At 43.0% G+C, this 26,139-nt stretch overlaps 1 protein-coding gene across 2 annotated transcripts; it reads right to left on the reverse strand.

Annotated features, from left to right (window-relative positions):
* Positions 1 to 1,546: 1,546 nt before the first annotated feature.
* ZBTB21 (zinc finger and BTB domain containing 21) lies at positions 1,547 to 26,015 on the reverse strand. 2 transcript variants are annotated; one of them, XR_332565.4, is made up of 3 exons: positions 25,555 to 26,015; positions 6,623 to 9,960; positions 1,547 to 4,325 (listed from the first exon to the last, which is right to left on the reverse strand). XR_332565.4 is itself a non-coding variant. In XM_006130528.4 (2 exons), the coding sequence occupies exon 2, from the start codon at positions 9,945 to 9,947 to the stop codon at positions 6,780 to 6,782; it is 3,168 nt and encodes a 1,055-aa protein (XP_006130590.2). In that variant the 5' UTR covers positions 9,948 to 9,960; positions 25,555 to 26,015; the 3' UTR covers positions 1,547 to 6,779. The 2 variants fall into 2 exon arrangements, 1 of the variants encoding a protein (XP_006130590.2); XM_006130528.4 differs by having other exon boundaries at positions 1,547 to 9,960.
* Between the last annotated feature and the right edge of the window lie 124 nt (positions 26,016 to 26,139).

The following is a 26,139-nucleotide window of genomic DNA, read 5'->3' on the forward strand; positions in this document are numbered from 1 at the left end:
TTAAATACTTGTTTTGTACCTGCATCAAGAAAAGGGGTGACTTCTTGTTTACTTTTCAAAAAACTGTAATATTGATGTTTGTGGTATGCTTTTTAAATGTTACGAAGATAAGTAGAAGACTCCAGTCCATTAAAACTGTTAACTTATTTTTATGGTGTTTCTTCTTGTAAATTAAAACTCTCTGTGCCACAAATATAGCATTTTTAAAGAAAAATAGCAGAAACCTCTACTTTATCTGAAATAAAATCACAAAATGCTATATAGAAAATCTGTCTTGTGTTTTGTTCCCTAGCAGGCTTAAAAACAAATGCTCTGTGATATAAAGTTTTTTTTTCTGGCACTGGTGGGTCACAGGATACTAGACCACACTGGGACTGAATGATCTTTTCCATAAGCAAACACCTGTCCTGGTCCCTGATGCAGTCACAGCCAGGGCTACTCCCTGTAGTGCAGTTGTGATGGAGTTATGCTGCTGGGTATGTATGCTTGAAGATCAAATGAGTATGGATGCCAGAGCAGCTGTGGAGGCAGAGGGATTCTGTGGGGACTGCTGTAACCAAGGATCCTCATGGTTCAATGGTGGATTCTGTAACCCATTCTGTGAACGAATAGGGGAGGCAAACTCCATCCTCCACAACAATGACATTTTTCTTTATGTGAGGTGACTCCTCCTCCTGCATGCTCCCCTAGAAGTTTTAAGAGGAAGTGGTGGCAATAAGAACTGTATTAATTCCAAAGGCTGCTCTATTAGATCCCTCAGTTGTTCCCTACAGTTTATTTCAAACATTTAGTTCAATCTAGTTTTAGATAGCATGAGGTGAGATTTTCAGAAGCATTTCCCCTCTATTGAGGTTGAAGTTAAATTTTACCATTGACTTGAATGGAAGCAGAAATAGAACCTTGGTACAATTCCCATTGACTGCAATGGGAACAGAGGTGATGTCTGCACTGCAGAGCTTTTCTGGGATACCAGAGGTATCATGGAAAAGCTCTGCCACGTCCATGGAACATGTCTGCTTTTTTGGAACAGTTTCCAAAAGAGCGGACGCGTTCTTTTGGCATCCCTGTATTCCTCATTGTATGAGGAATAAGGGATGTTCCGAAAGAGATTTTTCTGAAATTTGGCCCCGTGTAGATGGGCCAAATTTCCTAAAAGCCTCTTCAGGGGGAAAAAAAAAAGAAAGGAAGAAGATATGCAAATTGTGGTTTACAATTTGCATATCACTTTCTGATATAACTCTGCAGTCTAGACATAGCCAGAGTTAAGCTAGTCCTGACATTTTTGAAAACCCTACCCTGAAAGCACAGGTTTTATAAATGTAAAAATGTAAAATGTTCAACTTCATTTTCTTTAGATTTCAGTCAGATATTTATTGAAAACAAACCTAAAACATTATTTTAATCCTAATCACACCAACTACAAATGGTCACGCTATATATACACAAAGCATATAGATTGAAACCTACCCCTTTGTGAGCAAAATTCCCACCTCACTATAAAATAATATATCAAATTTGCCAAAAGATTCCAACATGAGACAATAACTCAAAAGAAACAAGTGTAAGTTTATTGGACTCCAACATTTCTTAGTCAAAATCTAAGTAAAGAAAACACACAGTAGAAAAAGGTCATACAAAGCAGCAATGGATTTACATTACATTAAAGAGTTATCCTAAACTACTAATTTTCAGTCTTAAAAAAGTAAAAGCCTATAATTAAAATCCAACACTGATGTAACTGAACCAATATACAATGGCAACATGATATACAGGATTATAAAACAGCTTTTATTTGTTTTAATTCTATAACACTTTAAAATGACAAGTGATTTTACGTAGCTTTAAGTTGGAAAATACTAGTTTGCATGTTTATGTTGGATTACTCAAGCTTCCACAAAGTGGAGACCATACACTACAAATGATCACACTATCACTGGTTTTCTTTTCTTTTCTTTTCTTTTTTTTTTTAAAGGGACACTGTCAAGGTTAGACCCCTAAGGTTTTGGTTTCGTAACCATTCATACATTTTCAAATATTGTATTTTTAAAGAGTGTTTTAAATTTAACACTCAGCTGTAGTGATGGAAATCCAGACACTGTATGTGTGCCACTGTATGAGAACTAGAAAGGGGAACTGATGTGTCTGTTTTAACTGTCTCAGAATAGCAAAAATACAACAGGCAAATGTGGACCCAAGCCACAAAGCTAAGATTCATATTTCAGACACATTGCCAAAGTTTGAGAGTATCCCAGTTTGGGATTTTTATGCCCAAATATTTTAAATGTTAACCACTGGATTTTAAATATATACTAGTTTGATTAATATCAAGTATTGTTAACATTTACAGCATGTTTATCCCGATAGTACAATTTTTGTCACAAGTCATTTTAAACCATCAAGAATCAATAGGACCTAAAAACAAAACAAAAACCCAAATACTATCAGGCTGAGTTCAACACAGTTTTTTTTAACACTGATTCATTAATTACAACTTAAAAGAAATCTATCTTGCTTTGATTTTCATCTAGATCTTCTGGTAAGAAAATGTAAACAGACAATAGGCACATGCCAGATTTTATAGGCACATGCCAGATATTTGCACCATAACAGCTAAGGACTTAGGGCCATATGCTATTCTTGTCTCACACAGGAACTTCCACTGATGTCAATAGATTTGGGAAAAATCTTAGTATAATTCAAATCTGGAAGATACTTGCACTTTCAACTTGGGTAAAGAGCCCTCAGGCATGTCAATGGGAGCTTTGCCCTAGGAGGGAATGCAGGAGGCTGGTCCCCTACAGCTGTATGTTTTGGTTCACTGGAGGGTTGTAAGGCTATATAGTTATGTTCTGAAACAAGACTGACAACTCAAGTGTAATCGCTGAAGTTCAACTGTCTATTGTTTTCTTTAAAAAAGTTACAAAATAGCACTACTGTTTCATGCCCTTTGTCTATTTTGGTAAAATTGCAGAATTACACACTAGCTATTTATGTAGCCTTTATTCAGAAGAATATTCACTTATAAAAAAAAGTTGTTTCTACCATTTAAAAGTCCAAAACATGTAATTATTTCCATTGCTTACTTTGAGTGGTTTATTATGGGTCCCATTCAGCACAGCATTTAAGAATATACTCAATGCTAATCACATTCTAAGACTATAGTGGGAATCAAGCATGTGCTTAGCCGAATCAGTATCTACATGAATTAGCGTTACTTCACAGGCCCAATCCTGTTCCCACTAAAGTAAATAGGAATTGTCACTTACTTCACAGAATCATAGAAGATTAGGGTTGGAAGAGAGCTCAGGACAAGGTCTAGTTCAACTCCCTGCTCAAAGCAGGACCAATCTCAACTAAATCAGTTGGAACAGCTGAGCCTCTGTCAAATTTTGTTGATGAAGGACAAAACAAACCAAGAAAGAATTAAATTCTGAATTATATATTAAAACATCTGCATGTTTCTGTCAGGCCATGAAAAAAAGAGTACAAAACTTCAACGTTTAAGAGAAATCATACAAACTTTCTGCAATTGTTAAATAATTATACAAAAAGCCAAGGCCTTTAGTATCCACAGTTGCAAAACTAAACAAAATATAACGAAGACAAGGGTTTTTTTTGTATCAATAAATTTACCTATTATTCTTGTTTGGCCAAACTAGACATTCTTTAAAAGACCTTTATTGTATAAACAAGTAACTAACATTTTATTCCATATTTTAACTTTTCTAACATATATTAAAATTACACGTGGCAGCATATTTATTCCATATCCTCCAAAATAAACACTTCTGTCTCAGGGCTTTTTAAGATACCATATAAAAGCTAATAGAAAACCAGAATTGCTGTATAAATATCTCATATTTAAAATTTTATTTAGAGATCCTGTATTCCTTTATTGGACAACAAACAGGAACTAATTTTAAAAAACACAGAACATGCTCAAAATTAAAAACTTTAAAAAAAATAATCTAACAAACTTAAAAAACCCTAGTTATATAATTTTTTCAATACATATTACACTTGGAAAAAAGTCAAGATTTCTTCAAAATGTAGCACAAAAGTTGTTAAATGTATGCTATTTATAATCTTACTATCCCAAAAATGCATCAAAGAAGTGCTTCAGTTGAAAATTAGGATTATTCGATAGCTGAACTGGTCATCAGATTTTCTCTTAGAAGGGTATATTCATTCTTAGAAGGGTAGGCACAGATTATCAACAAACTAAATGGAAATATCATTCTGTTTTGTACGGGAATCAATGGTGAAAACTTAGGAATCAATTTTAAAACCTTGCTTTCACATTTTGTCCACATAGATTTCTTCCCCTAAAAGACATTTAATGTAAACACAAAACAATTATTTAGTCGTGTTAAATAGATTTAACATGGTTTTATTTCATTTTGCTTTAGTAACTACTAGTTTATGCTGAAATTATGTTGCATTAAATGATTTAGTTTTGTTAGTTGGAATAAAAAAAAAAAAAGTCACATCCAGAAACATCACCTAAAAAAGATAACATAGGAACCTTATATCATAGAATCATAGGGTTAGCAGGGATTTCAAGAGTCATCTAGTCTAACTGCAGTTTTGATTGCACTTTGCAGCTATAAAACCTTGCAGATTAGTGTAAATCATATTTTCACAATTTACTTGGAATAAGAAAAAACACCTATGGGTAGGTGTTAGTGTGCTTAAGTTACTGTTTTAGGTTGTGTTTTTTTTTTTAAATCCACCATATTGTATCAAGAGCCTTTGTAGCTAATTATTGCAGTTTGCTGGTAGTTGAAAGTCCAAGGGTCATATTTTGCCATCTCTTTTTAAAATGAACTTCACACAAAAAAATAAAGTGCTGTTTTAAAACAAACAAAACAATTGATGGCAAATATGGTCTTTGATTGAGCAAGATATCTAAGGACATGCCTAAGTCAACAGGCTATTTCAGCAATTTAAAGTTAGGCACCCATGCTCCACCTTCCTGAATCAGGGCCATGGGTCCTGAATATTATTATCATCTATATTTTGGGCCTCAGTCTACATTCGTTGTGAATTCTATGGAAATTCTGGTTGCTGAAGGAATGCAGTATCAGAAACGTATAGGACTAAGGGCTTGTTCCTGCTCACAATGAAGTCAGCAACAAAACTCCTGTTGACTTCAGTGAAAGCAGGACTAGACCCTAATTACACAGTATTGAAGGCAATATTTTATTTTTCTTTTCCCATCTGAAGCTGGCCTGGATCCAAAATGGATGGTCAAGTATTTCATCTATGTACATTCTCACTGTTTATTCTAATCAAATTTCCACTCAATTAAATTTAAAATACCAGCAGCAGCAGAAAGAGAGTTTTAACTCTGAGCTCCTAAATGAGAGAAGCACATTGACAAAAGTAGCTGGAAAACCTCTTTCTGGACCCTTGCCATAGTTTCTGGCAAATATCCAATACTGATGATGCCAACCATTCCAATTGTGATGGGAGGTAACAGAATGGTACCACACTTTAAATATGTTTAACCATTATTACCATGATTTTAAACAAACGCAAATAAACACTTCTAACAGAAAGTATCACAAACAATAGAAAATGTCAGAAAAGAAACAAATATTCTATATATTGTATTTACAAAATCCAATGATTGTAGTGTGGTGCTTTTTCCTCTGCTTTGAACTGGATATGTATGTTCAATACAAAATTTAAATACATATTTTGTTCATTTATACAAGTGTCTATGTAAATATTTACATTTAATTAAAAACATTTTTGTGCTAATAGCCACTTTTACTGCCACACACGGGAGTTTATTTCACAACCCTTTTCTTATACAAGCTTCTGCTGTTCAAAGTAATATATTCATACATTCTATTGTACGGAATTGCACACAACAATACAAACCAGAGGAAACAAACTTTGAATTGTTTAACATCCATTCAACTTAGTTCATATTTATAAACAGTACTGTTGTTTGCACGAATGCTGCTTTATTACAATGTTTGTAGTTACTAAAATACCTACAGTAAATTAGCCTTTGGGGTGTTATATAAAGCAGCATATATTTTTTCCAGTCTTCCTTAGAAATTTTATTTAAATGGCTAAAACAGGCTTGCTGCTACTTTTTATATAAAATCCAAGTTAATATTGCTGATCTTAGATACTATTGATTTTCCACAAGTTCTATTAAAGAACAAAACAATTCCACATTACCATAAAATACCAAACATTCATTCCCAATAAATGACAGGGTAATTCAAACTTGAGGTTTATTTGTTATTGCTAAAACATTACTAAAATCTAGATTACTGAAGAAAAGTATTCCATCCACTTCTTTCCTAACTTCAAGTGCAGTGCTAATATTTATATGGCGTTCATGTGTTCATTTTACTCAAAACAAGAAGTTGGTTACAGTATTTCATTACTATAAACTCACAGTTAGAAGCCACATTGTTGTTCCTTTTTTGTTTTTAATCTATATTTATATATATTGACACCACAGGATGAGGATCCATGCATACAATCAAGATGCGATTGGATTTCAATGTTAATGAAATTAAAATTATGCTATTATAAGATCCCAGACCATACTTTAAATTATTCAGATTTCAATCTACTAACATCAAAGTTAGTTTACCTTAATCTTCAAATCCAAGCAGCATCATAAATCCATTTGTACTTTTTTGATGTTTCTTGTCCTTTTAGATTTCTAGTTTATATAGCGTATTTCTGAACTATCCAGGAAATGGTCTCCATTTAGCCACTTTTTTAAACTGCCTGTTGAAGATCAGTAGCTAATTGTGTGTCTGTTCATGGCTCCAAAGACTAAATGCAGTTTTGAATGTCCTGTGACAAAGTTTACACATATATTGTCTTTTGAATGTGATTGCTGACAGTGGTGGAGCATGATAAAAGAGCGTATCCGATTCTTGTGGAACGAATAATTTCTCAGTAGTAGTTGGGCTCTCAGACAAACGTGTTGGACTATCAGGCTCTAAGGGCTGGATTTTAGGTAGAGGTGGGGGTGGAGGCAAAGGTGGTGGTGATGGGGAATTAGCTGGTGGACATACCTCGGGATCTTTATTCACCGATTCTTCTGCAGCCTGTGACATATGAGATTGGAAGTGGCTCCACAGACGGAAATTGGTCCGGAAGGCCTTGTTGCACACATGACAAATAAATGGTTTTACAGAGCACAAAAGCTCCTGGTGACGCTCCAACTGTTTGTGTACAGTAAATATTTTCCCACACTTTTCACAGGGCCATAAGCCACTGTCTTTATTAGAAACAACTTCCTTAGCTTCTCTACTGGTTTCAGTTACCTCATCCTCTATATCATCTGGAGGCTCTTCTTTTACGTGAATTTTAAACTGTTTGGAAACACTCAGATCTTCTGGGAGGCATGAAGAATCTTCAGAATCAAAATTAATTTGTTCTGAAGAATCACTGAATACTCCATCTTCCTTTGCCATAACCAAATTGTTCATTTTATTAGATTCTGATTGAGAATTCACTCTTGAAGCACTAGTTATTTCACCATTGTGATCAAGAATAGGTAAAGAAAAATTCTCTGTTGGGGCCATGGTATTCTGATTGTGAACTTCAACTTGATGACGCCAGATGCTAAAGGATGATTTAAAAGTGCGCATACACTCAAGACAAGTGAGCTTCTTATATTCACACTTGCTTTCATGTTCATGCTTCAACTCTGGAGAAGAAAATCTAAGGCTGCAATAAGGACAGACTGTTGCATTTCTACAAAGTCGCTCATGATTTCCCTGTTCAATAAGAGAGGAGAGCTTAGCATTACAAAGACGGCACTGATAGACCTCTTTGTTTTCAACTGGACTTGCAATATGAATTTGCTCTTTTTGCTTAGAAGCCTTATTTCCTACAATTGGTTTTTCCCCTGGATGCATTTTTATGTGCTGTTTAAATTGAGAGAGAAAACGATAAGCTTTCCCACAGTAGGTACAAATGTAGGCTCCTTTGGATCTTGATCGTAAGTTCCTCTTGATGACTTGCTGTGCTTGTGAACTGGACTGTCCCTGAAAACCTTGTTTGCCACGTCGTAGTTTAACAATTAGCGCTTTTTTAATCTCTCTCTCTCTCACAATATCAATTAATTTTCTTTGGAATTTTTCATCCAAGACAGCATGTGAACTGGAAGCAGGTGAGGGGTTCTTCACAATTCCATGTTGTGTCTGGCAATGAGTCCATACCTTGAAGTTTGTGTGAAATCTCTTATGGCATATATCACAAGCATATGGTTTCTCTGGATTATGATACATATTAACATGACGGTGAAGGCCTGCTGTAGATCTAAAAATCTTAAGGCAGTGCTTGCATTTGAACTTTCTGTTTGGTCTCACTTCTTCCAATTCACTGTATTCATCTTTACTGACATCAGAATCTGGAAAGTCAGCATCAAGACGTGTAGGACTTGAACTTTCCTCAAAGTTATCCTCTGACCCAGGAGAACCATGCTCATTCACTTTTAACTTTTTAAATGGCAGCCTTCTATCTGCTTGAAACCTCCTTTTTGCTGGAAGTCTACTCATATCCCTATTATCATCCTCAGTTTTAAAAGAGAACTCTTTACTGGCAGATGTTGAAGCATCTCCTACTGTAATTCTTATTATTTCAGAAGGCTCTGAAAGTGGGCTGCTAGGTTCAGTTTTTATGCGTACATCAGTTAGAGGAGAAGCTACCTCCCTATCAGTCGACTGAGAGGCACTAAAGGACCTAAGGCGGTGTGGGTGTATTACCTGTATCTTGTCATCAAGGACACCCTTTTCTGAGGACTCTTTGAAGGATGATTTTTGAGACACAGCATTAAATATTTTCCCCTGTGAGTCACTAGTCACCAATGATGATCCATGTGAAGTTTTAAAATCAACAGACGATGAATACATAGGAACCTGACTATCCATGGACAATGACCTTCGAAGGAGACTTTTTACAAGCGGGCCACTCCGGTCAATGCTTTGGTTTTCAGGACCAGATCCACGAGCTGGAACCACTAGTCCTAACTTGGAGTAGTACAGCAAATTCCTGTCTTCTCCTTGACCATTTCCTTTTCCTGTCTCTTGCAGCAAAAACGTAGATTCTGATGAACCATGCAGAGATAAGATTGGCGGACGTGGTCTTTTTAATGACATCTCTGCAGCTTTTCCTTTTAGAAGCTGACCACTCACTCCTGGCTCATCACATGAAGTTTCTTTCTCAGCTAAAGGCATTTGTGACAATACTGCATTCCTCTTCACTGAGCCACTTCTACTTGGGTCATCCACAGTTCCAGAAGGTTCTTGAAGTTTGGTGTAGCTCACAGGACTGTCTTTTAGCCACCTTCTGTCACTTAATGATAAACTGTGAAGTGGTTCAATTGGCTTTGTTACTTGTGGTCTATTGTTGGTTTTAACGGCAATGGAGTGCAAGGGCTTAGAACTATGGCTTAAATCATGTGTTTGACTGACATTTTTAACTTGTGTTTCATTTCTGCTCTGACAAACAATGACACTTCTTTTTTGAGAACTACTTTCATCATCTTCTTGAAACAATATTTTTTTAATGGGACATGTTGGAAAAGGAGCTTGAGGACTCTTAGAAACAATGTTAGTAAGAAAGGAAATTCCAAGGCTGTAGCCCAGTTCTTGAACAGCTGCAAGACTGCCTTTCTCAACAAACAAAGATGAAGAGTAAATGTAGTTTAATACATTATCAAAAGCATCTGGTTCACAAAAGTCAAGCTGAAACACTGATTGGGACTCATTCTCTTTATTTGTGAAGAGAGTCTGGAAGTATTCACTGCTGGCAGCCAGAACATTTTTATGAGCCCTAAATTTTTGGTCTCCGACTATAAGAAGAACATCGCATAATTGTCCTTTTAGACGCTCCTCATTCAAAGCACTTAAGAGAGAAATGGCATGTGCTGGGTTTATGTAATGCAAGAGTCCCTCCATGATTTGGGTTTATCTAAAAAATAAAAATAAAAGAGAATTATGGTCTGTTTCATACACACTTTTAAATTTTACACAAACCTATACAACTGCTTAGTTTCTGGTTAGAGTCACATGGCTATTTTTTCATTAGCATTAAAGAATTTTAAGTTTTTGAGAGATGCATGGGCATTAAAAGATCAAAGGCAAACTGTATCCACAACTCCTGTAGATACACAGGCATGGAAAACCAATGCACCTTAAATGGTTACTCCCATTAAGATTATTATATCTGCTCAATAAGAGTAGCTATGTTCTCTTCCTGTAGCTTGCATATGCTCCTTTTTCTTTACCTAGGAATACCAGTAAGTTGAAAGACAGCAAAGGAAGTTCTCCTACCAATATTTCTGCAGACATTCAAAAAATTGCCAAAATCCTGAATAAGATCTACAATATAAGTTAATTTTTAATTGTTAACTTATTTTTGAGGCAAAACAAGCATGCTAATACCCTTTTAATTGAACACATTTTGTATTTAAATGATAGTGGGGAAAAAACCTATACTAAATTATCACTGACTGGTATAATTAATTCTCTTATATTTATGAGGCAAAAAAGTATACTTTAAAAACTTCTAAAGTATATTACTAAAAAATAAGCACTTGTAATTGGGCGGTCAGGTACCCTGGCTTTCTGGGAATTTCATGGCTTTACAATGCTGTCCAAGTGGGTTTTTTTTGTTTGTTTTTTTGTCATGACTTCAATATACAGTGAACCAACCAGCTAAACTCCTTGGTTTGACTCCTTGCAACAGATGAATTTGGTGTTCTGTCCTGCTGCATTTGAGCAGTGTCCCAGAGGTTTCTTCTTATTGTATTGGTGAATTCAATGAAGCTGTAGTGCTCAAATCCTCAGGTTACACATGTATGGATAGAATTAACCTTTTTGAAACAGCATCACTCTGGAAGTTCATGTTGAGTTACTTGCCTGCTCTGACCCCTATGTGCTATTGAGAGTCACTTGTTTCTGGGATACAATACCTCATTCTATAGGTCTGACCTGTGTGGCACGATCTCAAAGCAGCACCTTGGAACTCTCGTACTCACATTGTCATACAATTATGAGTAAGGGTGTCAAATGATCAAAAAGATTAATCTCAATATTTTAATCTTGTCATTTATCAAGATTAATTGCAGTTTTAATTGCACTGTTAAATATAAAAAAATAAATTGGTATTTGTTATTAAATATTTTGGATGTTTTTCTGATATTTCAATTATAATAGAATCAGAAGCGTAGATTGTTCTAGGGATGTTAGATAGCATGTAGCTGAATAGTCATGTAACCTCAAACAATTTTAACAGTCACACAACTATTCTATAGTCCCTGGGGGTGGGGCCAGCAGCCAGTACGCTCTGGCTCCATTCCTGGGGAGCCCCCTAATACTCTTCACTACTACCTCTGTATCAGAGGCAGCAGCGTGGGGTGGCAGACGGGAGCTGGTCCATGAAGGAAGCCAGATTAAAAACCAGCTCTAAAGTGACCGAAAAAACTACGCCTCAGAATTCACTGCTTAGGGTGTATTGAGCATGTGCACTGGAACTGAGCATGCTCAGTAAGAGCTGATGTTGCTGCTGCCCTCTCTCTGCCCTTACGTGGATTCAGACTCTGCTTCTGGCTCTTTACAAGCATTACAAAGGGACTCAGGGGGCAAATTGCAGTGGGGAAATGGACAGGGTGTGAGCAGAGGGCAGAAATAAACCGACTTGGGAGGGTGTCAAGTAACTTTAGGGTGAGGCAGAAGAGGGGCTGGAAGGGAAAAATCAGGCAGTCGAGGAGGGAATTGGAGCTAGGGTATGGCAGGGGTAGGAGACACTGCAAGACCCTTTGTAGGTGTTATGTCCCCACACAGGAAGGGGCAAAGGGGATAACACTTATCTGGGGGAGGGGAAGGAGAAATCCACCTGCTGAGTGTTCAAAGGCAGAGCTGGGGAGGCATAAAGGGGAGGAAGAAAGGGGCTTTTATTTTCCCTCTTAGGGTGAAATGTACCAGCATGGGAGCACAGGGAAGCTTCCTGACAGTGCTCTTAAAGGTACAGCTTCCCTAATGCATTGGCTGTCTTTGCTAGCCCCCACAGTGCCTGTCTTTCTGCACTGCTATACTATAGAAGACTGAATGCCGTAGAACATCCCACATGCAAGGTATGAGGGAGCGTGTAATACATTTTGAGGATTTAAAGTAGTCTTTTTAGTTTATATGTCAACGTGAAGTCTTCATAACAGTTCACAAGTTTGTCTTACCAGCTGCTATTATTCCCTGAATTGCACTCTCGCCCTTGTAACCCATTTTAATTATAGTTTTGCTCCTTTACAGATGTTATTTCTATTTCTCTTATTACTCTGAACACTTCATCATTTAATCTGTATTATCATTGTGCAATGCATGTCTTGGCTATGTTTATTTTTATTTTAATAGCTAACGCTCAAAATCATTCAAGTAAATAGTAGTTACTGGTTTTAGCAATTCCATCTGTGTTTCTATTATAGAATTTGCTATAGTTTTTGTATTTTGATTTGTACCGTGGAGTTTCTTTCACCTTCTTTTTATATCACAAGTTTTATTCTGTTGGGTCTGTTACTACCAATTCTGTGTTCTTGGGGAATGAGGGCATAGTATCTAGCCTACCTGACTCTTGCAAGATATCACCCCCCCAATCTTTGCTTGGGGGTGTCAAAGCTTACTGCCCCACCCTTGTGGCTAGAGTACCAGCACCTGCTTGCCCTGCTATGGGGGGAGGACTCTGAGCCTCAGGGGCAGGATCCAGGAAAGCCATGGATTGCATCTGGTCCATAGGTGCTGCCTGGCAGGGGGAGGAAGTGGCTCTGTGAACAGCAGCACAGTGAAGCTCTATCCCTATGTTTGCTTGCAGGCTACATCCCAGTTTTTCCCACTGGCCAGGAATCACAGCCAGTGGGAGCATCAGGGGGGAGTTGCATGCAAGCAGAGGGCCATGCAGAGCCACCTGCCTGCCCCCGCTTCCCTCGAGAGCTGCACCAGGTAGTTCCTCCATCCCCAGAACAAAAACCTTTAGCTCCTTCCCAGATCCTGCACCCCACTTCTTACCCAGACTTCCCACTCCTCTCTTGCACCCTACATCCTACCCACATCCCACACCCCGCTCCTATAAACAAGCTTCCACCCAGACTCCCCACCTCTCTCTCCTACATTTCCCACCTTCCACATCCCGAGCCTGCTTCTGCACCCTACATCCTGGCTAAACTCTGCTCCTTCACCCCAAAATCTGCAAGCCCAGGCGTTAATATGACTGTGGGGGGAAGCCCTGGGCCTCGGTGCCTTTCCGCTCCACTTGTGAAGCATGAGTCAAGTGAGTGCATTAAAGAATAGTGATATAACAGGCATCACAGAAACATGATGGAATGAGGATAAACAGCGAGACACAATAATACTAGGAAACAAAATATGTTGGAAGGACAGAACAGATCATGCTGTTGTGGGAGTGGCTTTGTAGGTAAATATAGGCTCAAATGAAGTAAAAATCTTACATGAATGAAGCTGTGCAATTTAATCTCTGTAGAGAATAGTTCCATCATCTATTAATAAGAATTTAGCAGTAGGGAAATATTACCAACCACCTGTCCAGAATGTTGATAGTGACTGCGATATGCTAAGGAAGAGTAGGGAGGCTCTAAAATATTTTTTTTTTTTTAAAGAGGGATTTCAGTTATCTCCATATCAACTGGGTACTTGTCACCTCAGAATGGGATGCACAGATAACGTTTCTTGACACCTTTAAATGATCTTGGAGCACCTGGTTCTTTGAGTGATTGCTCATGTCCATTTAAAATAGGTGCATGTGCATATTGCTTGTGAAGTGCAGCAGCAAAAATGCTATTAGATGTCCACACGGTCAGCCGCCAGTGCATTAGCATGGTCACACTTGTGACACTTGTGAGTGGTGCATTTCCACAGAGCACTTCTTCCTCTTCTGCCACAGAGGCTTGTAAGGAGGTGCAGAGCACCCTGGGTCTTGTCCCACTGCCCCATGATGCATCACTTTGCATCCCAGCAACCCACTTTCTTCCATTTTTAGCACCATCTTTCAACGGTTTCTCTGCAGTGTGCTGTGTCTCCCCAGTGTGCAGGAATGGATCCCCAGCTGTTTGACAAAAACGTGATAGGTCTCATTTGCACATTATCCATGGCAGTTGAGTTATTCCTAAAGCTGCAAAGTGACCATGAGGCATCCTCACAGAGATGCTGACTACAGTAAAACACCACTTTGGGCCTCAGGAAACAAGCACTGAGTGGTGGGATCCCACTGTCATGCAAGCCTGGAATGATGAGCAATGGCTGCAGAACTTTCAGATGAAGAAAGTCACTTTCATGGGACTGTGTGCTGAGCTGCCAGCCCTGCGGTGCAAGGGCGTGTGTATGAGAATTGCCCTGTTGGTGGAGAAGTGTTTGGTGATCTCACTGTAGAAGCTGGGACAGTTTTTGCTTAATCTCCAATCATTTCGGAGTGGGAAAGTTGACCAATTGAATCATGCTGATGGAAGCGTGTACAGCCATCAGTTGTTGCATTCTGCTCCGATAGACCATTACTCTAGGCTACATGCATGAAATTGTGGATAGCTTTGCACCCAAACTGCGGTGCGGTGATAGATGGCACACACATTCCAATCCTGGCACCAGACCACCTTGCCTCTGAGCACATTAACTTCAAGGGGTATTTCTCCATGGTTCTATGGGCACTTGGAGATCACCATGGGTGTTTCATGAACATTACCACAGGCTGGCCCTGAAAGACATTTTTCAGAACACCAGCCTGTTCAGGAAACTGCAAGTGGGGACTTTCTTCCTGGACCAGAAGATCACCGTGGGGGAAGTGGACATGCCCATTGTGATTTTTGGAGACCTTGCCTACCCCTTAAATGCTTTGGCTCGTGAAACCATACACAGGGAGCTTTGACAGCAGCAAGGAGCGGTTCAATAACAAACTGAACAGATGCAAAATGATTGTGGAGTGTGTTTTTGGCTGTTTGAAGGCCTGCTGGAGATGTCTGAATGGGAAGCTGGATCTGGCCTATGATAATATCCCTATGGTTATTGCTGCATGCTGTTCCCTCCATAATATTTGCAAAGGGAAGGGTGAAAGCTTTATTCAGGATTGGACCGCTGAGGTACAGCACTTGGAGATTGAGCTTGAATAGCTCGAGACCAAGACTATTAGAGGAGCACAGCGCAGGGTGGTAAGGAGGAGAGATGCCTTGAGGCAGCAATTTGAGGCTGAAAGTCAATAACACTGATTGATATGTATGAGATTGCAGTGGTTGCATTGCAGGGGGGTTACTCTCACTGGTCCATGTGCTGGACTTAGCATGCTACACTGACCATAGCTTTGCTGGGGTACACTTTCCTGCTTGCTTGTTTTTATTTAATGGAATAAAGATTTATTTGAAACACATGGATTTCATTTATGAAACACAAAAAAGAAAATGTTGGACACTGCTGAAGCACAACACAAACATTTGCCAGGGAGGGAGGATGAGAGAAGTAGGATGTGAAGCATGGCCCAAGAATGTCACAGGTTTGTATATGGCCAACGTTCATATGCAAGCCCACCATCTGATGTGCTATGAAAGGGGTGCGCAGGTGCGGAATGCAGCAGATAGCTCGTGGGGACAGTGATGCCCAAATTGTATTGGTGGGGACGGAGGCATATTGGAAAAAGTTTTGATATAGTGGCTGCAAGAGGGGCCAGTCCCACAGCTGCTGCATCTGCAGTTCTAGCAGTGCCTCCAGTGTATTCACTGGAGGCTCCATAGGCGACTAGTCAATTCCTGCCTCCTTGCTGCCTTTACACTGAAAGTAGCTGCCCACAGCTGATTATCTAAGGAATTCATTCACAGTACTATGCCTGTTGTGCCATCCTTAGGGGGCACTGAAGTCAAATCCTGTAGACCCGCTTTTCATGAGTAATGCTATTCCTAACCATGCATGGCAGAAGTTACACTAGTGTAGACACTGTCTTGCCGAAAGTGTCATGGCTCCTTCCCCACTCTGGCATGATAAATGCAGAAGTGGGGGCCAGCAAGTGTACCCCAAAGCTTTATCTACCAGGCTTTGGTATAAAACTTCCCCCCAAGATCTTAAAAACCTAGATCTTGGGAATAAAACTTCCGCTGCCACCACCCAAATGTTGATAAAGAAATCAGGGGAAAGATCATTTGGGAAATCTTACCCCTAAAATAAAAATCAGGGCACACCATTAACCACTTCAAGGTTAATAAAAAGAAAAGAAAGAACTTTTATTATTACAACAATATTCCTGTTGCAACCATAATGACTAGATAGGGAGGTAACAAAATATACTCATGGAGAAACTCCATGGGCCTAGAACTTAGTTACAAAGAAAAGCCAAAACATCTTTTAAACCGTGCCAGATCTCAGATCCCATACCCAATCCTTAAAACAAGAAAACCTAACGAAACTGCCTAAACTTTACCCTACTTACAGAAAATGAAGAATGGTGCCTTGGAGAGAGAGAGACATGCTTGTCCCTCTCTGTAGCTGCAGAGACTGCTCTCCAAGAGACAAAAGGGAGAAAAAGAGAGAAACCCAAATTCCTTTGTCCCAGTTTGAAAAATCCCACCTACATTCCTATTGGTCACTCCACCTGGCTAGGTGTAGTTAACCCCTTAATCCCCAGGCTGCTGGCTAACCCTCATAATCATGACATGCCCACCAAATCACAGACGGTGCTGGACAGCCTCTGGCCACACTGGCTGTGATTTCTTCCTGTAGGTCTAAGATAAAACATAGTAACTACATTATGCACACTTGACTAAACGCTTGAGGACATGAAAAGTAAGCAAATGCTTCCATATCCATAGAGTACCATCACATCTATACAGAGACTATTAAGTAGTTGAGTCCAGAAATGCCTCATTAACCAATCAAACTCTCAGTCTCAAAATCAATTTTAGAATAGCATGGGGTCTTGATCTAAAGTTCAATTGACCAGGTTCTGTGCCTCTTGCGAAATACACCACTATCATACACCAGGCCAGGTCTTGGCACCGCTGAGGGTGTCAGCTCAGGGCGAGTTGCTTAAAACCAGGGCTATTTACTGCCCTCAACTGGGGTCCTTTCCCAGGCACCCCTCAAATTATACCGAGCACTTCAGCTGCCTCCCCGGTCAGCCGGAAGCCTCACCAGCAAAACTCCTTAGACACTCCAGCTTCCCGGTGCCATCACCAGACTTAGGCCTCCACACAGGTGAGAGGTTACAAAACCCACTCACCAACTCCAACAGATCCTCCTGGTCCAAAGGACCCAGCCACAGTCCCAAGCCAATTTCCACTTTAGATCTTACCCACAAGATCATGCTGGCTCTGCAGCTGCAGAGAGGGACAAGCATGTCTCTCTCTCTCTCCAAGGCACCATTCTTCATTTTCTGTAAGTAGGGTAAAGTTTAGGCAGTTTCGTTAGGTTTTCTTGTTTTAAGGATTGGGTATGGGATCTGAGATCTGGCACGGTTTAAAAGATGTTTTGGCTTTTCTTTGTAACTAAGTTCTAGGCCCATGGAGTTTCTCCATGAGTATATTTTGTTACCTCCCTATCTAGTCATTATGGTTGCAACAGGAATATTGTTGTAATAATAAAAGTTCTCTCTTTTCTTTTTATTAACCTGGAAGTGGTTAATTGTGTGCCTTGATTTTTATTTTAGGGGTAAGATTTCCCAAATGATCTTTCCCCTGATTTCTTTATCAACATTTGGGTGGTGGCAGCGGAAGTTTTATTCCCAAGATCTAGGTCTTTAAGATCTTGGGGGGAATTTTTATACCAAAGCCTGGTAGATAAGGCTTTGGGGTACACTTGCTGGCCCCCACTTCTGCATTTATCATGCCAGAGCGGGGAAGGAGCCATGACCTCTCTCCAAGACACAAAAGGGAGAAAAAGAGAGAAACCCAAATTCCTTTGTCCCAGTTTGAAAAATCCCACCTACATTCCTATTGGTCACTCCACCTGGCTAGGTGTAGTTAACCCCTTAATCCCCAGGCTGCTGGCTAACCCTCATAATCATGACAGAAAGTTTGACCCCATCGGCCTCTCAAAAAGACTGAGGAACTATAGAATGACCTGTCCCATCTGGTCAGCTTCACAAGCCCTTTGCTAGTAAACAGCACACCACAAGACACATGAATATGACTTCCACCATCAATCTGTCCGATGCTGTGACAGCAGCGAGTTCTTTTGCTCCCACTGCCTCTACTTCCTAGGGGTACAGAACAGCTCGAGCCTGGAGTGGCCAGGAGATCCTGGACCTCACTGAGGTGTAGGGGGAATGAAGCCTTTCTCAGCGACCTCAGGGCCAAAAAACAGAACACCGATATCTATGGCAGGTTCACAACCAGCCTCGTGGCAAAAGGCCATTCCAGGAACAATGAGCAGTTCAGGGTGAAAATCAAGGAGCTGTGTCAGTCCTATCTAAAGGCAAAGGAGAAGAGCTTTTGTGACCAGCAGGATGCCATTCTTGGGAGGTAGGGAGCAGCCAGCTCCCACACCTTGGTCATTGAGTCAGGACAAGACACACCTGGCGTCAGCCTGCAGGAGAAGGGTGGTAGAGGGCCACAAGGAGGAGGATGAAGTGGTGAAGAAGAAGGAAAGAAGCCAGATGATGATGCCCAAGAGCCAGGAGCTGGTCTTGATGTTGGAGCCGGTTCTCCCCTCCCAAGATGTCCCCCAGGCCATCGACAACCTCAGGGAGAGCACTTCTGGTTGAGTTCTCTAACTCTGTCTAACTACAATCGGGGTCTAGCAATGGAGTATGAGGAGCAGCGTGCTCTCTCTGCCTACTCAGTGGGGGAGGGGGCAGAACAGCTCGTTCACGCATGCACAAGGCCACCTTATTGGAACTCTGCGAATGGCTCACACCTGCCCTGACACGACAGAATACCCGCTTGAGACCCGCTATCACCGTGCAGAAGCATATGGCCATTGCCCTCTGGAAGCTTGCCATGCCAGACAGCTACTGCTCAGTTGGGAACCAGTTTGGGGAGACAGTCAAGGTTATCATCATACAACAAGCCAATGCAATCAATAACATCCTGCTATGAAGGGTGTGACTCTGGGGAACGTGGACAACTTTGTGAAAGGCTTCCGTAACTGCTGGGGAACCATAGATGGAACACACATCCCTATTCTGGCCCCCACCCGCTGTGCTTTGAAGATCATCAACTGCAAGGGGTACTTCTCCATAGTTCTGCAGGCACTTATGGATCATAAAGGCCACTTCACTGACATTGGTATGGGAGTCAGAGTGTGAGGCCTTCAGAGATCTTGACCTTGACTGGCCAAACAGAAGGATGGCTGTGACCACTATTGGTGGTTACCATGAGGGAATGACCACAGGTTAACAGAGGCTCTGTAGGAGGCTGATGGCAGTTTTGGGGAGCCAGACAACAGTTGCATGAGCAGACCCTTTTCTTTGATCTGAAGCTGGTTCCTGGACTTATCCAGAGGTGCTAGATAGCTTTTATTATTTATAGCTAATTCACCCGTCATCCTATAAGTGATCCCCTTTTGCCTAATTTTTCATAATCTGGTTCCAGACATTGAATCCAGCACCTCCCTTGGTCCACTCTGCCACCCAAGACCCCAACCTTATCCTGAGAGGGATAGAGGGTGGCTAAAACCGATTTTCCCCAAGCTTGACCACTTCTGCTCCATTCCTTCCAATATGCTCCTGTCCCTATCCTAGCCTCTCATCCAGTACCCCAGTATCCTTAGTCAACCAGTCTCAGGTCATATCTACACCGATAGTTATAAAGCACTGGCAGTTACCGCACTGCTCCCAGAACACAGCAGTGAAAACACTGTTGTGTGTTCACACCGTCGGCTGCCAACGCAATAGCATGATCACACCCGCAGCACTTTCAGCATCTTTCAGAGAGGTGCATTCTGGGCAAATATCCCACAGAGTACTTCTTCCTCTTCTGCCATAGAGGTTTGTGGGAAGGTGGAGGGGAGGCACGGGGCATCCTGGGTCCTGTCCCAATGCCCAGTGGCGCACTGCTTCACATCCCAGCAACCCCTGCACTTCTATCTGCATTTAGTGCCATCTTTGAATGGCTTCTGTGTTACACACTGTCTCCTTATTCTGCAGGAATGGACCCCCAGCTGTTGACAAAAATGCTGATGGGTCTCACTAACACATCAGGAATGTCAGTCAAGCTATTCCTGAAGCTGCAAAGTGACAATGAGGAATCCATGCAGTGTCCGTATGACAAGATTTATTGTGGCATTCATGGAGGTGCTGACCAGAGTGGAATGCCTCTTTTGGGAAATAAGCACTGAGTGGTGGGATTACATTATGCAAACTTGGGATGATGAGCAGTAACTGCACAACTTTCAGACAAGGTAAGCCACTTTCATGGGACTGTGTGCTGAACTACTCTCACCCTGAAGCGCAAGGACACGCAAATGAGAGCTGTGCTGCTGGTGAAGAAGCACGTGACAACTGCACTATGGAAACTGGCTACTCCACACAGTTTTTGCTCAGTTGCCAATCAGTTGGACTCATGCTGATGGAACTGTGCAGGGCCATCAGTCGCATCCTGCTCTGAAAGACTGTAATTCTGGGAACATAAGTGAAACTATGGATGGCTTTGCTCAGATGGACTTCCCAAACTGCAGTGGGGAAATAGATGGCACACACATTCCAGTTCTGGAACCAGAGCTCCTAGCTTCTGAGTACATTAACCGCGAGGAGTATTTCTCCATGGTTCTGCAGGAGCTTGTGGATCACTGCAAGCATTTCACAGACAATACTTAAGGATGTAAAATCTCAATTAAACTGGCTAACCAGTCAAACATATTGTTTAATCTGTTAACCAATTAAAGGAGGGGGGCGTGAGCTAGGGATCATAGAATCATAGGACTGGAAGGGACCTCGAGAGGTCATCGAGTCCAGCCCCCCGCCCTCAAGGCAGGACCAAGCTCTGTCTACACCATCCCTGACAGATGTCTATCTAACCTGTTCTTAAATATCTCCAGAGAGGGAGATTCCACCACCTCCATTGGCAATTTATTCCAATATTTGACCACCCTGACAGTTAGGAATTTTTTCCTAATGTCCAATCTAAACCTCCCCTGCTGCACTTTAAGCCCATTACTCCTTGTCCTGTCCTCAGAAACCAAGAGGAACAAATTTTCTCCTTCCTCCTTGTGACACCCTTTTAGATATTTGAAAACCGCTATCATGTCCCCCCTTAATCTTCTTTTTTCCAAACTAAACAAGCCCAGTTCATGAAGCCTGGCTTCATAGGTCATGTTCTCTAGACCTTTAATCATTCTTGTCGCTCTTCTCTGTACCCTTTCCAATTTCTCCACATCTTTCTTGAAATGTGGCGCCCAGAACTGGACACAGTACTCCAGCTGAGGCCTAACTAGGGCAGAGTAGAGCGGCAGAATGACTTCACGAGTTTTGCTTTCAACACACCTGTTGATACAACCTAGAATCATATTTGCTTTTTTTGCAACAGCATCACACTGTTGACTCATATTCAACTTGTGGTCCACTATGACCCCTAGATCCCTTTCCGCCATGCTCCTTCCTAGACAGTCGCTTCCCATCTTGTATGTATGGAACTGATTGTTCCTTCCTAAGTGGAACACTTTGCATTTCTCTTTATTAAACTTCATCCTGTTTATCTCTGACCATTTCTCTAACTTGCTAAGGTCATTTTGAATTATGTCCCTATTCTCCAAAGAAGTTGCAACCCCACCAGTTTGGTATCATCTGCAAACTTAATAAGCGTACGCTCTATCCCAATATCTACATCATTGATGAAGATATTGAACAGTATGGGTCCCAAAACAGACCCTTGGAACTCCACTTGTTATCCCTTTCTAGCAGGATTTAGCACCGTTAACAACTCTCTGACTACGGTTATCCAGCCAATTATGCACCCACCTTATTGTGGCCCTATCTAAGTTAAAATGTGTTTCTTTAGGTAAATGTGTAACTGCGGAAATTTCCAGTGATTACATGTTTACACAAGGGGAGAGAGGTCAGCTCCTGCCTCTTCCCTCCCTCTCACGCTGCTGCTGCCTCTGATACAGAAGCAGCAGTGTAGGTGGTGGGGTGGCCCTGCCTTTTCATACGCGAAGGTTAACAGATGAGCCCAGGCTCATCAGTTAACCATTTACATGTTTACGCATTCACATTCCAAGCTGGAATGCCAGTCTGAGGTCATAAGGTTGGCTTTATCAAGGCACAATTGCAACATGTTACAGAGAGTCCATTGTTAACCCTAGACACAGCTCTGCTCCAACCCCTCTGAAACACTTGCACTGTTTACATACCTAGCCCTGAATGTCCCAGAGTAGGGATGTTAAATATCAGTTAATTGAATAGTCAAGTAACCTCATGAATTCTTATTGGTTAATTGACTATTCTATAGTCCCCGGGGATGGGGCCAGCAGCCAGTGCACTTCAGCCTCACTCCCAAGGAGCCCCCTGCCATTCCGTGCTGCTGCCTCTGTATCAGAGGCAGCAGCACGGGATGCCAGGTGGGAGCTGGTCCAGGAGGGGAGCCAATTTAAAAACCAGCCCCTCCTTGTGGTCTGGCTGCCTGTCACCCTGATAAAGAGGCAGCAGCCGGGGTGGCAGCAGCCCCTGTCTAGGGGAGGTCTGCGCTCCTGGACCTGGTGCAAGCTAGAACTGAGCTGGGCTGCCTGCCCATCTGGCTCCTAATACACTTTAAATGAAGAGCTGCAGCAGGGGTAGGTCCTGGACCTGTCCGAAGCCAGGACCGAGCCGGGCTACTGGCTAGTCTGCTAAAAAAAATTACTAGAAGGGAGGGGAGGGAAATACGTGTAGTCTATAGCATTAACCTATAAGCTTTAGCTTATCAGTTAATCAACTACACTATTACATCCCTATACCAGAGCAAGCATATAACACAATGGCAACTTCACCACAACGGCAGTGGACTCCCTTGCAGCAGCAGCACAGGGATTCTTATAAGTGCTAGGGAACAGGGGGTTTCATTCACACATGCCCGTGTTTACTCTGAACAAGGATGACTTGGGGAGAACTCTGGAGGGGTGGAAGTGGGGACTGAAAGTTTATAAAGAAATGACCACTCATTTCCACAAGCTATGTTCATCCTGGAAGATATTTCACTGCTTAGGGCAAGCAGGAAAGCAAAAGAGGATCTTTTACTTGATTGCGGGTTCCATCAAGGACCATACACAGCTTGTCTTGGCTCAGTGATAGGTGCCTCCCTCGTTGCTGACAGCATAGGTGAGGGAATGTCGGCCTTCAGGGCTCAAAGACCATGTTTGCTTTGCCAGAAAATTTGAGGAGACAGGTGGCACAGCAGCTGCATGGCACTTTCAATGAGGTCTGAGAGGCAGATTACTGTGACAGAAGAGATTGCATTAATGGTCTGTTCACCATCTGATTGATGCTGTGCTGGTAGCAGCATCACACACAACCAAAAATGTCCTTTCTGTAACCCTCCCGCTCCCAGCAAGGCACTCAAATGTTTCCTGAGACCCAGCCCACTTACCAGATGCATCATCCACAGCCTCCAAGGGCTGTGAATGGCTGGCTTCATTGAGGGTATAAAACAGCTCCTAACTGCAAGCCTCTATGGATGCTGAGTCCTCCTCTGGGTCCCTCTCTCCCTTAGCACACATAGCCACAACTTTCTCCTCCTGTCTCAGTCTACTGCTGGATGACCCCCAAACCCCAGAAGTATCCATGGAAGTCTTCAGAGTGGAGGTGGGGTCACCCTCAAATATATCATCCAGCTCTTTGTAGAACCAGAAAGTTGTGAGCATAGCACCAGAGCGGTGGTTTGCTTCCCGCACATCGTGGTAGGCATTTTGCAGCTTCTTCACTTGTTGGCCTCTTTCGGTCATACATCTTGATGTGCCCATACATTAGGGATGTTAAAATCAGATTAGTCAACTAATCGAATAGTCGATGGAATTTCCATTGACTGATTAGTCGATAAGGGCACTTCCACTCTGAAATATAGCAAGAGCCCGCCCCGGCTGCTGCTACATTTCAAAGGTAGAAGGCGGTGCTTCAGCTTTGAAATGTACAAGAGCCCCAGCAGGGAGCTGAAGGGAACCGCCTTTGTGATAAAGGCAGCAAAGGGCGGGTAGGAACAACTAGTCGACTAGCATGTCGACTATCCAATAAGGTTTTGCTTATCGGATACTCAAGTAGTTGATTAGTCTTTACATCCCTACTATACATATCATAATTCCTACATTTGGAGTGCAGATGGGAGTGCTGCTCTCCCCAAATACTGACCGCATCTAGCACCTTGGCATGGCTCCAGGCAGGGGCTCTCCAGCTGAAGAGAGGCACTGAGAACACTCTAGGTGCTGAAAATACACCACCTTGCAATAAAAAAAGGCATCTCCCTAACACAATGACCATCCCCTCCCTAATTTTGTACTGGTGCTCTAACTGATTAGGATGACATCACTTCTAAAAGAAAAAAGTTGCCAGAATTTAACATGCTCAAACCTTTTAGTTTTTTCTTGCCTTTCAGAAAGAGTTAAATCACCATGGTTCAAATCCCCCCTGCCCCAAAGTAATTCAGCTTGAAGGAGAAATGCAACACAAAATATTTTAATCCCAACTGTTACAGTATGACAGAATTATAAGCAATAAAAACAGGCTCTTGCCATGAGGGAAGTGTCGGACAGCCTTAACAAGCAGTGCTACTAGCTCTTCCTATAATGTCGTATCTATTACTTCTGGTTTAATAGGGAAATTGACTTTTTCCTACAACTTTCGCTCTCTCTCATACAGCGCGTGGACCATTCAGCGCGGGTAGGGCCATGGGCAGTGAGTCTGACATTTCGCGGGCGCTCAGCACGTGTGCGTGAGAGACGCGGTCGGGGGACCTTGCGCGCTACAAACGTGCTCGCCCGCCCACGGCTCAGAGACGAGGCGCGCGTGGGAAGCCAAGCGCTCTCTGCGTTCTCGCCCCGCAGCAGCGACCTCCCAGGGCGCCAGGCAAACGCGGCCAGCGGGCCCCATCCCCGCGGGGACGCGCGAGCACGCAACCCACCCATAGTGACATCACTCCACTCCACAGTTCCCCGCCCTACGCAGGGCCGCCTCACCGCAATGCGCATGCTCAGAGCAACTCCCTCCCGCAAACGCGCCTGAGCATCATGGGGAAAAGGCTACATTTTGGCTACCACGCACGCGCAGCGAGCACGAGATTCTAGACTGCTACAGGCAATACGCAGGCGCAAAAGGGGACGGCGAAGCCCACTATGGGCAACACACATGCGCACTAGATGCTTCGGCTAGTCTATGTGGCGGGGTGTGCACGCGCAAAGGACAGTCTTAAGCTGTCAACGGGGAGTGGAGCATGCGCGATAAAGGGGTGGACTAGTTTTGTAATTGGCGCAGGCGCACTGAAGAGTTTGGGGACCGCAGCCCCGCTCGGTGGGGGGAAAAAAAAAATCCACCTCAGAGTTACGTCAGGAAAAGACGCCTTTGTGCACGGGGAGACCCGCGCGGCGCGGGCAGCCCCCGAAACGGGCGCGAGACGCGGCCATTACTCACCGTCTCCGCCGTTAGCCGCACCCCACCCTGCTGCCCCCCTCGGCGCCTCCCTTCACGATTCGCCCGCGCGCGCTGCTGCCACCGCCGTGATTCCATCCATCTTGAATTTGACGTCATCCCACACCAGGGATGAGGTCATCGCAGGGAACGCTCGTCACGTGCGCAGCGTTGCGATTGGCCGGCGCCAGAGCGGTGGGCGAGGCGCTCGTGCTGGGGACTGGGTGGCCGTTGGGGAGTTACCGGGGATCCCCCAACCGCCAGCCCTTCCCCTGGCTTTGCGGCTCCCGCGCTCACTGCGGACTGGGGCGGCGCAGCTCGCCAACTTCTTCCCGGCTAAGGCAACGGGTGGGAGCCGCCTTCCCGCTAGGCGCTGCGGGGCCTGGCCCGAGACTTCGCGGGGCGCCTGGGAGCGGGGCATCCCCAGGGAGCGCCTCGCTGCGCCCAGGCCCTTCACGGGGCGGGGGAGATGCAGCTACGTGGAGCTGGGGGACTGAGTAAGCCTGGGGCGTGGCCGCCGCGCACGGCGCACTCGGGACTGACCTGCCTCCCCCCATGGCACACGTGGGCTGCCGGGCCGAGGCGCCC

This window comes from Pelodiscus sinensis, chromosome 1 (genome assembly GCF_049634645.1).
Source record: "Pelodiscus sinensis isolate JC-2024 chromosome 1, ASM4963464v1, whole genome shotgun sequence".
NCBI classification, from domain to species: Eukaryota; Metazoa; Chordata; order Testudines; family Trionychidae; genus Pelodiscus; species Pelodiscus sinensis.

Excerpts from the sequence above, each read along its gene's own strand:
- ZBTB21 (XM_006130528.4), bottom strand. The coding sequence starts at position 9,947 with ATGGAGGGACTCTTGCATTACATAAACCCAGCACATGCCATTTCTCTC.